Source organism: Pyrus communis, chromosome 4 (assembly GCF_963583255.1).
Source record: "Pyrus communis chromosome 4, drPyrComm1.1, whole genome shotgun sequence".
Lineage (NCBI taxonomy): Eukaryota > Viridiplantae > Streptophyta > Magnoliopsida > Rosales > Rosaceae > Pyrus > Pyrus communis.
In genome coordinates this window covers 7,854,563-7,871,293 of record NC_084806.1, presented here as the reverse complement: position 1 = coordinate 7,871,293, position 16,731 = coordinate 7,854,563, and the positions used below count along the sequence as shown (strand labels likewise).

General features: G+C 38.1%; 1 protein-coding gene, 1 long non-coding RNA gene and 1 other non-coding gene across 3 annotated transcripts; 1 reads left to right on the top strand and 2 right to left on the bottom strand.

Annotated features, from left to right (window-relative positions):
* Positions 1-6,477: 6,477 nt before the first annotated feature.
* LOC137730659 (uncharacterized) lies at positions 6,478-7,827 on the bottom strand. The gene is made up of 3 exons (XR_011068200.1): positions 7,473-7,827; positions 7,151-7,221; positions 6,478-6,817 (listed from the first exon to the last, which is right to left on the bottom strand). It is a non-coding gene; the product is annotated as an uncharacterized lncRNA (long non-coding RNA).
* Positions 7,828-8,456: 629 nt separating this feature from the next.
* TRNAL-AAG (transfer RNA leucine (anticodon AAG)) lies at positions 8,457-8,537 on the top strand. Its single transcript has one exon. It is a non-coding gene; the product is annotated as a tRNA-Leu (tRNA).
* Positions 8,538-12,147: 3,610 nt separating this feature from the next.
* On the bottom strand, positions 12,148-14,957 carry LOC137731718 (ethylene-responsive transcription factor ERF113-like). Its single transcript, XM_068470908.1, has 2 exons — positions 14,496-14,957; positions 12,148-13,019 (listed from the first exon to the last, which is right to left on the bottom strand). Exons 1-2 carry the CDS (start codon positions 14,638-14,640, stop codon positions 12,415-12,417), a joined length of 750 nt encoding a protein of 249 aa, XP_068327009.1. The 5' UTR covers positions 14,641-14,957; the 3' UTR covers positions 12,148-12,414.
* Positions 14,958-16,731: the final 1,774 nt, after the last annotated feature.

Genomic DNA, 16,731 nt, shown 5'->3' with positions numbered 1-16,731 from the left:
GAAGATTAAGCAGCATAAACATGAAATGGTGCAGTCGAGGAGGAAGAAGCTCTGGTTTTGCGTTTTTGGAATAAGATTTCATTACTCAATAGAAGGCCATGAAGCTCATCAACAGTCACAGATTCATTTTGAATCTCAATAGAGTCAACAAATGACTTATACTCATCAGGAAGTTTAGATAAAATGTATACAACAAGATCAGACTGAGACAGTGGTCCACCAGCTGCAACAAGTTTATCAGAGATATCTTTAATCGAATTAAGGAAGTCGGTCATTGAAGAGTCACATTTCTAAATCATTTGAATGTTTGATTGAAGACTGTGAACATGTGTGCATGAAGCGCCTGAGAAACGTCGCTCAAGAGATTGCCACAGAGAATAAGAGTCTTCCATGCCACAAGGGAAGAAGATCTTCAAAGAGCGTAAAGTTGATCCAGATCCAGATCATCAAGATCTGATCGCAATCATACCAGGTCTCAAAAGATTCATTGAGAACACAAGTTCCAGAGGAATCACGAAAAAATTTAGGAGGACACAGATCCTCGCCATTGACGAGTCCAAGAAGCTTGAAGCGCTTCAGCACAAGAATGAAGAGACTGCGCCAAGTGATGTAGTTTTGACAATTGAGTTTCGTCAGAACCATTCCAGCTACTTTTGCAATGGAAATCATTCCAATCAATATGATCGGAGGGTTGGAGATGTCACTGTGAGGGATAATCGTTGTGGAATTAGGGTTTGCAAGAGGTGGAGAGTTAGAATTCGAGGAGTTTGCTGTCAACGACATATCAAGATTTGCTGAATCGAGAGAGGAAAAGAATAGATCAAAGAAGCAGCGATCTATTCGAAAGATCAGAAAATGCAAGAAATGCAAGAAAATTGCTAGAAAAGGGAAGTGCCGGATCGGAGTCAGTTAAACGATGGTGATGATACCATGTTGAAGCTAAGAATTGAGAGAGGGAAATTCAGTTAAGAGAGAGAAAGAGAGAGAATTGTAGAGAGAGAGTAAAATATAATTGTGGTTCTCATTACCTCAACTGAATAATACACATTTGTATTTATACATAAATATTCTATCCCAACATATGTGTCAGCTCAGCATAATGTATAGAACTAATCACAACCATTCCAAGCTTAACAACTAAGTAAAATAATCTAATCTGGTGGTGGTTATGATGTATTGTTGCTGTGTAAGGTTGTACTCCTAACATAAATCACAGGGTATTGGTTCTTCCATACCATCTTGTGCGGGTTTAGAGAGCAAGATTACTATAGTAAACCGATGACCAAATCCTTTATGTAACTCGACTTTGTAGGGTGGAAGGGACCTTAGTGAAAATAGTACGCATCGAGCCTCCAAACAAAAGTTTGTAAGGGTGAATGCAGGACTCAATGGGGTTTACCGAGTGGAAAAATGTTGCATTTTGCTTGTGTGTATTGTGCGCTGCATGCATGTTTCGGTTAGTCCGCATCAAAGTGGCTGCATATAATCCTTACTTAACTGCTTCATGTAATCTATTAACAACTCTGCTCAATTTTAATTAACCATGATATTGACATGTTAACCTAGGACCGAAACATATCCTAGACAAACTCAAGGAGAAGGCTGCTGCGGCAGAAAATGAGGAACTGGTAAGAAAGGAATCTTAGATTGATTTGTCAAATATTATAGATTGATATTTAATTACCTATTAAGTTATCAGTTAGCCTTATTTGTAGGGAATAGAATAGGAAACAAGTCATGTAAGACTTTGTATAAAGCTGTAAATCTCGTTGGTGTCAAAATACAGAAATTTATTCCTATACTTTATGCTTTTTATGATGGTACCAGAGTGAACGATATCTGGGAAAATAAAAGGCAAAACAACAAACATAAACCCTAGCAGACATCGCTATGGGCGATATATCAGAAAAGCCAACCTCTTCAGGCATGGCTTTGCATCAAAAGTGGGAAAATCCCAATCGCCCACTTTTCCTCCATCACTCAAACCGACCCGGTGCAATACTTGTGCCGCAGTCTCTCGTGGAGGATAACTATGGTACATGGGTTCAATCCATGACTATGGCTTTGACAGTGAAGAACAAATTAGGGTTTGTTGATGGAACGATCAAGAAACCTCATGAAGAACAATTTGAAGAATTACAACAATGGAATCGATGCAACAACTTGGTAAAAACGTGGTTGCTCGGATCCATGTCCAAAGAAATTTCTGGGAGCGTCATACACTGCAAGGATGCACGGCATATGTGGCTCGACCTGCAAGAAAGGTTTTCCCATGTGAATATTGTCCAACTGTTTCATATCGAAAACGAGATTCACGACTGTGTACAAGGTAAGATGATCGTTCGTTGTGTTCTATCCCAACATGTGGCCGTGACACAAAGAAGGAGATCACTTCCTACATTGAAACCCAGAAGACGATGAAGTTTCTCATAGGTTTGAACGAGTCTCACTCTACCGTTCGCAGCAACACTCTCCTTCTCGAACCTTTGCCCACTGTTAATAAGGCTTACTCACTTGTTCTTCGTCATGAAAGGCAAGTCGAAGTCTCAAGTGGACGGAGTACTGCCTAACCAGAAGCTGCTGTATTCGCTGTCAAAGGTGGAAACCGAGAATATGAAACTGAGGATGGTGGTTTGTGATGTGACAAGTGCAATAAGACGAACCACAGCACAAAGAACTGCCGCGCACATATCAAATGTACTTTCTGTGGTTGGAAGGGTCATTCGTACGAGTATTGCTGCAAAAGAAAAGCAGTCATAGACAGCGAACCAAGCCGTTCTGCCAAAGGAAATCAAGTTGCCGTGACCAACAAGGAGATCTCCAACTTCCCGTTCTCTCCAGAAGATTGCAAACAGATCCTTAAAATGTTGCATCAAAACAAATCTTCTTTTGCTAATCATGTTGGTAATTCTTCCAGCCACGATGATCTCTCAGGTAAAGCTTTTTCATTCATGCGTCATGGCAAGCACAATGTTTGGATCCTGGATAGTGGTGCCACAAATCACATAGTTTGCAGCCCCAAGTCCCTTACATCCTCTAGGCCTGTTCAAAACCACATTGTTGCATTACCCAATGGATCCCTTGCCACGGTCACTCATGTTGGCCAAGTCATTTTTTCCCCTAATTTTATCCTTGACAATGTTCTTTGTGTCCTAATCTTTACGTTAAATTTAATATCCATTAGTCAATTGGCCTATGATTCATTTGCTATTACCCTTTTCTTAAACCATTTTTGTGTTATCCAGGACCTACGATCGGGGAAGATGATTGGGACGGGAATTGAACGGGAGGGACTCTACTATCTCGACTCACCGAAGAAAGGAACATGCAATGCCATCCAAACCATCGATCCCCACCTTTGGCACCAATGCCTCAGACATCCATCACCTAAAGTTACCATGTTGTTTCCCTTTTTCTCCAATAAAACCTGTGATCTCACTCAATGTTTAATTTGCCCTTTGGCTAAACAAACAAGGTTGCCTTTCCCTTTAAGTTCCATGTCTACTACTTCTTGTTTTGAATTAATTCATGTTGACATTTGGGGTGGTTATCAAGTATCTTCTCTTTCTGGTGCAAAGTACTTTCTTACCATTGTTGATGATCATACTAGGTGCACATGGATCTATTTGATGAAACATAAATCTGATACAAAGGACCTTCTCACTCGATTCATTCATATGGTTGCCACACAATTTAATACTCAAATTAAAATGGTTCGCAGTGATAATGGTCCTGAGTTTAAACTTGATACATTTTATGCATCCCAAGGAATTCTTCATCAAACTAGTTATGTCCACACACCCCAGCAAAATGGTGTTGCTGAACGCAAGCACCGTCATTTGTTTAATGTTGCTCGTGCACTGCTTTTTCAAGCTCATTTACCTAAAAGATTTTGGGGGGACGTTATTCTTACTTCCGCATATCTCATTAATCACACACCCACTCCTATTCTTCATGGGCAAACTCCATATGAAAAGCTGTTTCACAAACCACCCACTTACACTCACCTCAAAGTCTTTGGATGTCTTTGTTTTGCATCCACTCATGCACACAAACCCTCCAAATTTGATCCTTGTGCCCGTCATTGCATTTTTCTAGCGTATCCTTATGGTACAAAATGCTATAAACTTTTTGATCTTCAACTTCAAAAGGTTTTTATCTCCCGGGATGTGCTTTTCTTTGAAGATAACTTTCCTTATTCTCATTTAGAAATCTCAACTGCACCTACAACCTCCCCTCCAACACCACCTTCTGCACCCTTGCTTTCTTTTGACATGGACCCTCCCTTTAAACCACCTCACCCCTATACTGATGCCACGACCACATCCACCCCTACACCCTCTCCTCCCTCCTTATCTGCTCCCACGACCACACACACCCCACTCTCACCCTCACCCCGCAGAAGTACCCGCCCCACCAAGCTTTCTTCCTTTGTACAGGACTTTCATGTTGAGGCGTCTCTCCCATCCCGGCCGGCTCCCACATCTTCCACGAACGTGATTAGGTTGTCGTCAGGTAAACCCCATCCACTTTCTTCTCACTTATCCTATACTTGTCTTTCACCCTTCTATAAAGCCTTTATTGCTCATTTCACCCTTCATAAGGAACCTACTAGCTATTCCCAGGCTGTCCAGGATCCCCATTGGCGTGCTGCCATGCAACATGAACTTGCAGCCCTTCATGCCAATCATACATGGACGCTCGTGCCTCTTCCTCCTTGCAAACGCCCTATTGGCTGCAAATGGGTCTACAAAGTGAAGCTCAAACCCGATGGCACCATCGAACAGTACAAAGCCCGTCTTGTTGCCAAATGATACAATCAGGTCGAAGGAGTTGATTACCGTGACACGTTTGCTCCCGTGGCTAAGTTAACTACTGTTCGCGTTCTCCTAAGTGTTGCAGCCTTGCAAGGCTGGCACCTTCACCAGATCGATGTGAACAATGCCTTTTTACTTGGTGACTTGGAAGAGGACGTTTACATGTCTTTGCCTCCTGGTTTTGGATGCAAGGGGGAAACTCGAGTATGCAAATTGCATAAGTCTCTCTACGGTTTAAAGCAAGCTTCGAGGCAATGGTTCATCAAATTATCCAATGCTCTCAAGGCTACTGGGTTTCAACAATCTTTGTCCGATTACTCACTGTTCACCAGAAGTCATCGAGGTACATTCATTGCTTTACTGGTTTATGTTGACGATGTTATACTGACATGGAATGACTTATGTGAGATTCAAAAAACCAAACAACTTCTCTCTCACTGTTTTAAACTAAAAGACTTGGGGGTACTCAAGTATTTCTTGGGGATAGAAGTTGCAAGATCGAAGCATGGAATCACTCTATGTCAACGTAAATATGCACTGGAGATACTGGATGATGTTGGTTTTCTAGGAGTGAAACCTTCCAGGTTTCCTTTAGACCAAAACTTGGCTCTCACGCAACTGGAAGGAAAATTGTTGGATGATCCCTCTTCATATAGAAGACTTGTGGGTAGATTGATATATTTGACCATCACAAGACCCAACTTGGCTTATGTGGTACATATGTTGAGTCAATTCATGGAGAAGCCTCGGCAACCACACCTTGATGTTGCACACAAGGTACTTAAATACATCAAACAAGCGCCTCGGCAAGGCATTCTCTTTCCTTCCACAGGTTCATTGCAGTTACAAGCATTTTGTGATGCTGATTGGGCTAGATGCCGAGACACTAGGTGATCGATAACTGGTTACTGCGTCTTGCTTGGCCAAGCACCAATCTCATGGAAGACTAAGAAGCAAACCACAGTATCTCGTTCTAGCGCCGAAGCCGAGTACCGGTCTATGGCTACTACATGCTGTGAGATAACATGGCTGCAGAATATTCTCAACAATTTGCAAGTGAATCATCATCAACTGGTCTCCTTGTTTTGTGATAATCAAGCAGCTATACATATTGCCTCAAATCCCGTCTTTCATGAACGAACAAAGCACATAGAGATTGATTGTCACCTAGTGCGAGAGAAGATTCAAAAGGGAATGATACGCACGTCATACATACGGACGGGTGATCAGCTAGCCGACATATTCACCAAACCATTAAGCTCGACACAATTTGAAACCTTACTCAACAAGTTGGGTGTCATTAACATACACTCCAACTTGAGAGGGAGTGTTAAGAAAGGAATCTTAGATTGATTTGTCAAATATTATAGATTGATATTTAATTACCTATTAAGCTATCAGTTAGCCTTATTTGTAGGGAATAGAATAGGAAACAAGTCATGTAAGACTTTGTATAAAGCTGTAAATCTCGTTGGTGTCAAAATACAGAAATTTATTCCTATACTTTTTGCTTGTGTGTATTGTGCGCTGCATGCATGTTTCGGTTAGTCCGCATCAAAGTGGTTGCATATAATCCTTACTTAACTGCTTCATGTAATCTATTAACAACTCTGCTCAATTTTAATTGGCCATGATATTGACATGTTAACCTAGGACCGAAACATATCCTAGACAAACTCAAGGAGAAGGCTGCTGCGGCAGAAAATGAGGAACTAATCGAGATCCTGATTGAACTTCTGCTGCTCAAGCTTCTGAATCAAGGCCTTCTTCTCATCTTCAGGCAGAGAATTGAATGTAAAGACGGACTTGTAGCCAATGTCATCCTTGAAAGCTAAACACAATTCGTTATCAAATTACTATGAGCATAAATCTATAACAATAACAGAAAATTACCTTGATCGGTTGAGTGAACTTCCTTCCAGCAAAAATCACAAACAAGGCTATCCAAGAACTGAGCAAGGAAAGTTTTGCTCCATCGTCCATCAGTCCTCCAGTCCACTCTGTGTTTAACATGAACTCCATTAGTGCCTAGACAGCACAGGTTACAAAAGCTACGAATAGTTCACTAACGGAAGTTTTGAGAAAAGGCTAGCACACGGATATAGTCCTATAGTTTTCACAAAGCTCCGCCTTCGTTCCAATATTTTCAATTACATCGAACTTGATCTTTGCAGTTGGCACATTGTTCTAATTAGCAAACATCCAACTTATGATGATTTCTTGCACAAAATCCGTCAACTTCAGATTGGAACGGTTTGCAAAGTACAGGGGGCAGAGACGATGCAAGGGATCAATTTGATGAATGAAGGGGGATCAATTTGAATAAGACATACCAAGTGCCCGAGAAGAACAGTAGGTATGATGAACGTGAGAATTCCAGCTTCTAACTTTCCATAGCAGAGACCTGAGACAAGTACTTAGTTTTAGTATTACTTTGCTAAGACTCGAATACAAGTGACCAAGAAGGCAACACATAGCATATCACATCTTCTCTAGGCACGACGTTTGTTATTTATTAAAGGAGGGACTACAGTGCCAACAAGTCGTTAATAAAATGTTATACGTTGTCAACATTATTGATACAAAATCCCTCGTTTAACCAAAAACGAGCATCCTGCACAAAGAATTTCGGTACAACATCGAGTTCTCTCATACCTTCCTTGAAGACTAGTCCTGTGAGAGAAGCAAAGAGAGGGCCAACAAACCAGATAGCAATTGGGTTATCCACAACATACTGCACCAAACCCTCTCCCGCTGGGCTAGCCAAGCATGCATATGTTGCTAAAGACCCGGCAACACCAAGCCCACAAAATGCTTGCAGAGTGCGCTTAATTTCAGTCAAATATATATGAATCAGAAACAATGACAGCCCCAGTCCACCAGCTCCGATTGCATACACGAAATCGAGATTGTGTTTCAAAATACCAGTTAAGAAGAAGCAGTCAGGCAAAAATGCAGCAGAAGCTGCAACTACAAATGATGTAGCTGCAGTCACTAGCCCTGACCTGTACAAAATAACCTGCCACACCGATAAATGTTGAAGAATGTGAATTTCCAGAGTTGGAAACTTGATCGAATCAAATACAACTTATATTGAATGGTTACACAACTGCTTGTAGTGACACTTAATACCATAAAAAGTACAAATGTGAACAAAAGCACTTCTAACGAGGAGTGCTTTTTTACCGAAATTAGAAAGTGGTTGTGTACCTCTCGAACGTCGGTGGAGTCGACGTACCAAGGACCGTAAACTCCCTGATAGACGGTTTCAGCCAAGGAGGTTTGCGGCTGAGAGCTTTCTCCGAGAGCTTTGCACTTGAAGGATTGAAGCCGAACGGAAGCTTTATCTGCAGAAGAAGAAAGAAAAATCTGTGAAATATTATTTGAACTGCTAACTTTTGCAACAGGAGGTGGAGGAGGAGGGACGATGGTTGCACTTGCACACACGCAAAGTATTTTGGAAGCCATTTTTGGGTAATTAAGGCAACCTACGGCTTTGCTAATTTCAGTTAATTTATTATGCATAAAAATCCCATTTGCTCTGTTCATAATCTTTAGATGTGCGGATACCAGAGATGCAGGTGAAGGATTTACTGAAGAAAAGTATAATTAAAGAAATTACGAACAGGCTTACAACAAGTTGATATGGCCGAGTTGGTCTAAGGCGCCAGATTAAGGTTCTGGTCCGAAAGGGCGTGGGTTCAAATCCCACTGTCAACATTTCTTTGTTTTTTTAAATTTTCTTTGAACTTTGGGACTTTAACAGGCCCACACTATTTTTGGGCATCGTCTGGCCCAAATAATGTTTAACAAGGGGCAGACATGGACCAATTCATACAACAATTTATAACGGATTAACGGGCCAAATCGGTTACAAGCCGACGAGTCTTTGAGACTTGGAATGGGTCAAGCTAGTTCTTGTGTATTCTCATTCATTTTACTCCACAGAGTCAATTTGAACCTTCTCATAAAAATAAGAGAAAAATTTTAGAATTCATACTTGATCTTGCACTCGAGTTTAGAATTCATCTCCTTGTGCGCTCAAAACCTTATGTGGTCTCCTTGTGCCATATCTACTTGAGTGACACGTGTTTTTTTAACTTAATTTATTTTTAGTTTTTTTTTTCTTAATTTTTTTTATTGAGGACATAAGTTAACAACTAAGATCAATAATACACATTTTGTTAAATTCAAAAAGTAAATTAACGAAATTTTATTTTAGGAACAAATTCGAAACTCAAATGCATGTTGAAAGAAGAATTCTAAATTTTACTTAAAAAATAAAACAGTACATAGTCTTTAACTTTTCCATAAGAGATTATGATAGTCTTAACTTTTCCACAAGAGATTATGATCTCGATAGACTTGGTTTGACATACTAGTCCAATGCTAAACCATCATATGCACGGTGCATTACTTAAAAAACAAATGTTAAATCGCACAACTAATGTACATAATGATGGTGTTTTTGTAGTTGTGTATTTGGTGAAATGAACTTATCAATAAACAAGCTTTTCACACAAAGAAAGATGTGGTAGCAAGACGTGGCAAAAACTCGTGGGTGTTAAAATGATATTAAAACATAATTTCTCCAACCGCTATAGTTTATAGAGCTATTATTAGTACTACAAATAAGTCATCATGCAGGTGAATGAGTCTTCGTGCTTATGATGATTTGTCGACAATAAAAACTTTCTCAACACAAAATCATCGTCATGCATGAAATTTACAACAATATCTTTTTAGTACGATTTTAACGAAATTATTAACGTAGCTCTTTTGATTAACGTGATATGAATAGAGATGTAATCACCTGTACATGGGAGGGATTGGGAAGAATATTGCGTATGATAATAGAAGTCTTGAGTTGTACTCAAAAAACGGAAAGAAGAAAGAAATGTGAATGCGGCTCGCAGAGATTCACTGTTTGCTGGTTTCACCTTGGATTGGACGCATGGTATAAGGCAAAGAAAGAGACAAACATGACAGTCGCCGCCAAATTTGACATTAGAGAGGGAACAAGCCGAAAGCGTAGAAATCTACAACCTTGGTGCGTGTCACTTGTCCAAATCACACATGGGACCCACCCTCCTCCCATCTTTCTTTCCCTGATTCTGCCCAAATCCCATGCTATGCCAGGACAACTCAGCACACGTCACCAATATTCGTGAAAAGCGTAAGATTTTCTTTTATCTTAATAAAATTTTTTTCTTGTTTTATTAATTTAAATGATATCACATTATTGTTTTGAACGTGTTACATAGGAAAAAAAAAAAAACAAAACACTATTGTTTTGAACGTTTTATTGGTAATAAGAGCGAGAAAAAAATAAAAAAAAAGTGTAAGAGAAGAGAGGAATACTGATATTAAGAGCGAAGAGAATCACATTCCTCTTTTAAAAGCGTAAAGAGTTTGGAAAACAAAACAAAGGGAGCTTCTACGCTCCTTTGTTTGCTTTTCCTTTTTGTCGTTTTCTGGGTTCCTTTGTTAGGCAGATAGACATTTTGTGGGCTTTGGACGCTTTGGGGCTGGCCCACTGGAGTTTCTGACATTTGTGGAGAAATTAGGTTGAAGGCCCACTGAAGCCGCTTTGGCATGCGCATGATTTCAGCCGTTGCGGGATCTGTATTTTGTCGTTTGTACTGGTCGCAACGACAATAAACGCAAATGCTTAGCCTAATTAGGTTTAATAGTTTATTGTTAACATTATCAAAAAGCTTAAAACAAGTGGGAGAATAAAGGCCTACCATGTACCTTATATCACGTAAAAAAGTCATGATTAAAAATTTCAAATCTTAAGTTTGAGACATGAAGCTAATAAAAATATAAGTGATTTTCTGGTTAATAATTTTGAGATGTCATTAGATTTTTTGCGTCTCACTAGAGATTATCCTACCATATGCGTGTGGAACACAGTAAACTAAAACTCAGCTAGTACAATATAAGCGAATGACATTGTTTATATTATAGTGACAAACAGATCAGTATTGATATTAACATGCATGTTTAAAATGTGAATGTTTTTACTATGACTAATATGTCGTGTCACTTAACTCAAATTATTCACTCGTTAATATAACATTAATGTGAATATTTTATTTTAATATCAGGCAATAGTGTGGCGGTGACAAAAAATATGCTCCATCTTAAGTATAAAAGAAAGAAAGAAAGGATAGTGGAGGCATGCTCAAAAGCTTGTCGGCATGTTTAATTATATCCTTCTTCAAAACTTGTGTTACAGATTGCATAACATTGTGTGCCGGTGGGGGTTACTAATTAAGGTTTTGAACCTTGATGGTTTCACTTCCACTTCCACTTTAAGGTTTTGCAAATGTTAACGTGTCGATGTATTTGCTACCAGCAGCTCAGAACTGATGATGGCTGATGATGAGAAGCCAGTTTTGGTTCGTGCATCTAATAAAGTTAGCATGCAGTAAAAAGTGCTCCAAAAAGCTACCTATGAACTATAGATTATTAGATTATTTCTCCTTCCATTTTCCTTTATTTTTTCTTCGTCAAAAAGTTTTTGTTAATTAAGTTTTTGGCTAAAAAGCCTAGATAATTTCCCAACATGCTTGAAAGTTGAAACCAAAATATATCTTAGGAAATCTACTGATTGGAGTGTTACGTTAAGGTGATTGCCACCAATCCCATCAGGAGATTGGAAATAATATTCCACCTTTAATTCTCGAAGCGACTGGCACTTCATTACGTCAGTAGATTGTAATTGATTTATCATTAAGTTGACAAATATTCGGATGTGATTTTTGCTTGAGTAATGTTATTCATATCATGTTTTTATACCATATTTCTATACCACTTTAGGTGATATCTGATGTGGACAACCGCATCATTTGAAAAATTTGCAAAACCCAAGGAAATGAAAGAGAAAGACTCCTCGTATACCACAATTATCATTTAATTAACTAATTTTTCTTAATTATTAGTTTATTAAATGATGAACAAAATTTAAAAATCTGATTAATTCAAATGATGTGGCTGTCCACATCAAATGCAACCTAAGATAATATGAAAATATGGTACAAAAATATTGTATGAATAACATTACTCTTTTTGCCTTGGATAACAATATTTGAATACGATATTCAACCAAGTTGGATAGAAACAGTTCGTCGTTTAAATGATTAAAAGCATAATATCGGAGGCCCATAATTTGAATGAAACTCTTCCGTGTGAGAAAAAGAATTCCTCAATCTCTAAAAGGCAATCCACGTCTACATTCTACTTGAGTCTCGACGATAAATTATGCATGCTTTTGGAGGGTGATGCGGGGAATTGGTAGTACTAGTACACTGATCATGGAAATCTCAAAATTAACCACTAATGCATGTATTAGGGTTGTGAATCTTGTTCAGACGTTTTTTTTTTTTTTAATCAATGCATGGCAGCAACAATACGTAAAAAACTTATGCAATACATATATATCAATAAAGAAGAAAAAAAAAATAAAAACCTGAAACGATAATACATGCTAACTAGTACAAACAAATGCTCTCCAAATATTAAACTTCCTCTATACTTAAAACCAAACCTCATCAAGATTAAATAACGCATGCAATAGTACTACTACCACTAGCTACTCCCTTGGATTACTCAAATTCCAGTCCTTATTCCTCCCATCTTCCTCATGATCTTGTTGTCTTTGTTGCGATGGTTGTGAATCTTGTGATGCAGTGGAAGATGAAAAATGCGTCGATGATGGCAAAAACTGTGAAGTAAATCTTGGATCTTGATTAAATGGATAGGAAGAATAATTGTAGAAATCAGCATCATTGCCGGAAAGAAGCCGCGCGTACTGATAAAGATCAGGGAAAGTTTCCGGCTGCTGCGACATCATTAATGGAGCAGTAGCCCGCTGAGGATTAACAATATGGCCAGCTGGTGTCATGAGATTTTGTGTTCGTTGAGTCGAGGCAGCACCACTACTACTTGTAGTACTACCAGAACTGCCCATTAGGATGCCGAAATCGGTCTTGCCTTGAACTCGTTCGGGGAAGTTGAGCTTGGCTTTTGTACCTTTGAACTTGAGAGCTGCGTTGTCATATGCAATGGCGGCATCTTCGGCGGTCTCGAAAGTCCCAAGCCAAACTCTGGCTGCTTTCTTTGGGTCACGTATTTCAGCCGCCCATTTTCCCCAAGGTCTTTGTCTCACTCCTCTATAGTGTCGCCTCCTTACGGGCTCTTAATTCACAAACATGGACGTCATGAAACAACAATATACAAAGTTTAATGTATATTATGAGACAAAAACATTAGAAATTAGACTTATATGGATTGATATAGTTTGGTACAAAACGATGTAGTTATAAACATATTTAAGCGCAATATCATCAAAAGAAACATTACGAAAAAAATCTTTAAAATAATAGTAATCTTCGTATAAAAGACTAACTCTACATACACAAACTCATACACACACAGAGAGATAAGTATACATATATATTTATGCTACATAGTCCATGCTACTATATCCTAGCTAGTTGATGCAATGACGTCTTTAAGTTGCCATGCACTATCAATGTGGAAGGAATCTAACTAGAAGAGGAGTGTAATTAGCGGCAAGTGTGCCCTATTGTGCTAAAGTATTACGTGTATATATTCGAGAGAGCTTTAGTTCCTTCTTAAAAAGGTCTTACATATGAAAGCAGAACAAAGATAGAGACTGGAATTCAAAGCATTCCCATCCTTTTCAGTAAACACTTTTGAAGTTAGCAAATCTTCCAGAAAACTTATACTTAGGCGGAAATTGCACCAACCCAACAAAGAAATTGAATAGCTATAAAGTTTAAGACGTTATTACCAAGGATCGGATAACGTTGAGGCAAGATAGACTAGAATTAGCTAGAACATAAAAAAAAATAAGATAAGACCAAACATCTCTAATTTGTATTTAGTTTAAACTTTCAATCAGTAACAGTCTGTTTGTGAAAATTGAGAAAAACATGAAAAGAATGTCCCAGATGGAAACAAGAATTACTTTTAGTTTGTTGGCAATTGGAGAGATAGAAAGAGGGTTCTTCACGGAAAGTAGGTAGGATACAAAATTATTAAAGTTGTCTATGATCATATTAAAAAGTCTTTGGTCAAATTTGATTTAGGCAAGAAACACAATGCTGGGATATTCATAGCGGATGATAACAAAAATAGGGTTAGGAGAACAAAGAGCAATTAGATAACCTAACAAGCTACTCAATTAGTTTGATTAGTATCTTGTCCAAATAATGGGGATTTAAAGATGATGGGAACTTTTGAGAATGCAAGTGATGTGAAAACAGATCAAATTCACAACAATATTGTGAAAGCATATGCATACATATAGATAACTCCAGTACCGCTAGTGCAGCACATGTCAATATCATCAATTACAACGATTTTATAGATAACTCCAGTACCGCTAGCGCAGCACATGTCAATATCATCAATTACAACGATTTTATAGATCTGGACTTAGCTGGGTTGGTTAGAGCAGTGCATTTTCTGTTATACACTCAAGTTCAAATCTCATTTCCTTTAGTTTAGATGAATTTAGTGTAGAATATTTATGGTATATATAAAAAAACTTAAAACAATAAAAAAAAAAAAAAAAAAGTAGGTCGAGGGACCAAAAAAAAAAAAATGAAAAAAGGAAGGAAGGAAAAATATAGAAATCATATATACCTTGATCTTGAACCGGTTGAGAGCGGTCAGGTTCTTGTTTGACTAGGAGTGATGAGTCTGAGATGGATGTAGGGTTTGGTTGCACGGCAGCATGATCATCGGTGGTTCCAATAACTTGAGTGAGAGCAGAAACCATGGCTGACATGTCAGCTTCCGTCCAGGAAGATTCGTAGTTAGAAGGGAAATCATGGAGGGGGGGATGATCCTCCCTTTCTTTCTCCTCTGATGCTTCTGAAGGAAGCGGGCGTTTTCCATGCCTTCGATCCACCTTTAATCCTGGGCTCGAACTACTTCTGATATTTGTGTATCTTAGCTTGTAGCTAGAGGCCTGTGTAAATTTCTTGGCTTGTCTAAGATTTGGACATCAAGATTCAAGAAATAGATCGATCAGATGAGAGAGAGAGAGAGAAAGAGAGAGAGAGAGAGAGAGAGAGAGAGAGAGAGAGTAGACTGTTGTGCGGTAGTAAATATATGCACTAGAAAGGAAAATAGGGTTAGAAAGGAAGGGCTTTATTGGTCAAGATTTCGAGTTTTTCGTCTTGGATGTTTGGTTTTATGAGATGAAAATGAAGGTATTATTCAATTTAAAAAGAGAGAGAAAAAAAATCTCTTTTAATTTGTTATTTTTGAGTGTATATAACTTTGATGCTATCACTCGTTTATAGCGACAACTAGCTGTATTCTTCTCACAAAATTTATATTATTTTTTATTTTTTAGTATGAAATAACTTTAAATTAGAAACTAATAACAACTCTAAATAGTTTTCAATTTTGTGATTTTCTTCTCATATTGCTCATCTCTCTCCTTTAATATTTTGTTATATTATCTTTAACATAAAACCAAGTAATCTTTGAGCTATTCTTGTATGGTAGCGCACTCCATTGTTCATTGTCCTAAACATAAAAACCTTTAAGCTATTGAAAGAGGAGGATGTGAACATGTGTGAAGTTTTTGCTTTCTTCCAATTAATTATATTTATGGTTTGAAGAGGTATATAGAAGTACCATTAACATGTTAGTTATGAAAATCACTATGAGTCTTAAACTTTAATTATATATAATATGTAATCGTGGCCGCTAACGGAGCTACGGAAAAGAATCTAGGTGATCAATAAAATTTTTTTTTTTTTTTTTGGGGGGGGGGGGGGGGGGGGAAGAGGGGTAGTACCACTAGATTCGCAGTTAATTACCCTCTCAAAGCCACTTAGTACTATAGTCTGATGATATTTCTCTTCACTTAGAAGTAAAAGGTTTTATGTTTGAATCTCGTGAATGGTGAATTCAATACCAAATTAAGTTGTCCATTGTGTGGCTTAGCATAAATGCCCCTCCTCTTAATGTAAAAATATTGATGTTCTCCAGAAAAAAAAAATTACCCTCTCAAAGCAAAGTCGATTTTCTCCCGTTTCAGAATAAAGGTCAGCAATCAATTACAAGTGATACCAAATTGAGATGGCTGGACAATTTGATCAACCTACGGAATCATTTTGGTGTATTTAATTAAAATTCAAAGTATATGAAGCTGAGGAGGTGGAGTAGATCGTACGATTCCCATCTCAATTTTGTCATTTTCTTTATATGGAATGCTAGTTGCCTCCATATAATGATCTCAATTTGGTTTGAATATTTAGATCTAGTGGAGATTTTCAACGTATTTCAACAAGGACGTGTGTCATATATGGTTGAGTCTTTAACGTTTATTTCTTCTCATTGAATATATACATATGCAGGAATATTTGATGATCTCCCTATAGCTAGCTATATATACGGAAAATATTTTGTTGCTTCTGAAATAAAGAAGCTGGTTTCCGGGTTACAAGTGTAATATTTCGTATTTTCTGCGAAATTGTAATGTAGTGGCTCATCGCCTTGCCAAGTCAAGCTTATATAGTGATGATTCTATAGTTTGGTTTGAGAAACCTCCGATGTTATAAGGGATATACTCTACCAAGATTTGTACTCGCGTTCAGTTCTTCTTCATCAATAAAGCTATGGCTTTCTCTTAGAAAAAGAACCAGAACATTATCGTCTTAGGCCTCAATATTTTGCATCGGGAATCTTTTATATCTCTGATTGAATGTTAGTCGTGTAGTGAGGGTGATAAGATGACGAAATATACCTTCGGACATGAAAGATCTTCCCAGCCCTATATATGCTCTCACATAGGTAGTGTCTACTTAATTTGTAAATTGGACTACCTAATTGTACATTGGACCACTTAATTGTACATTGGACC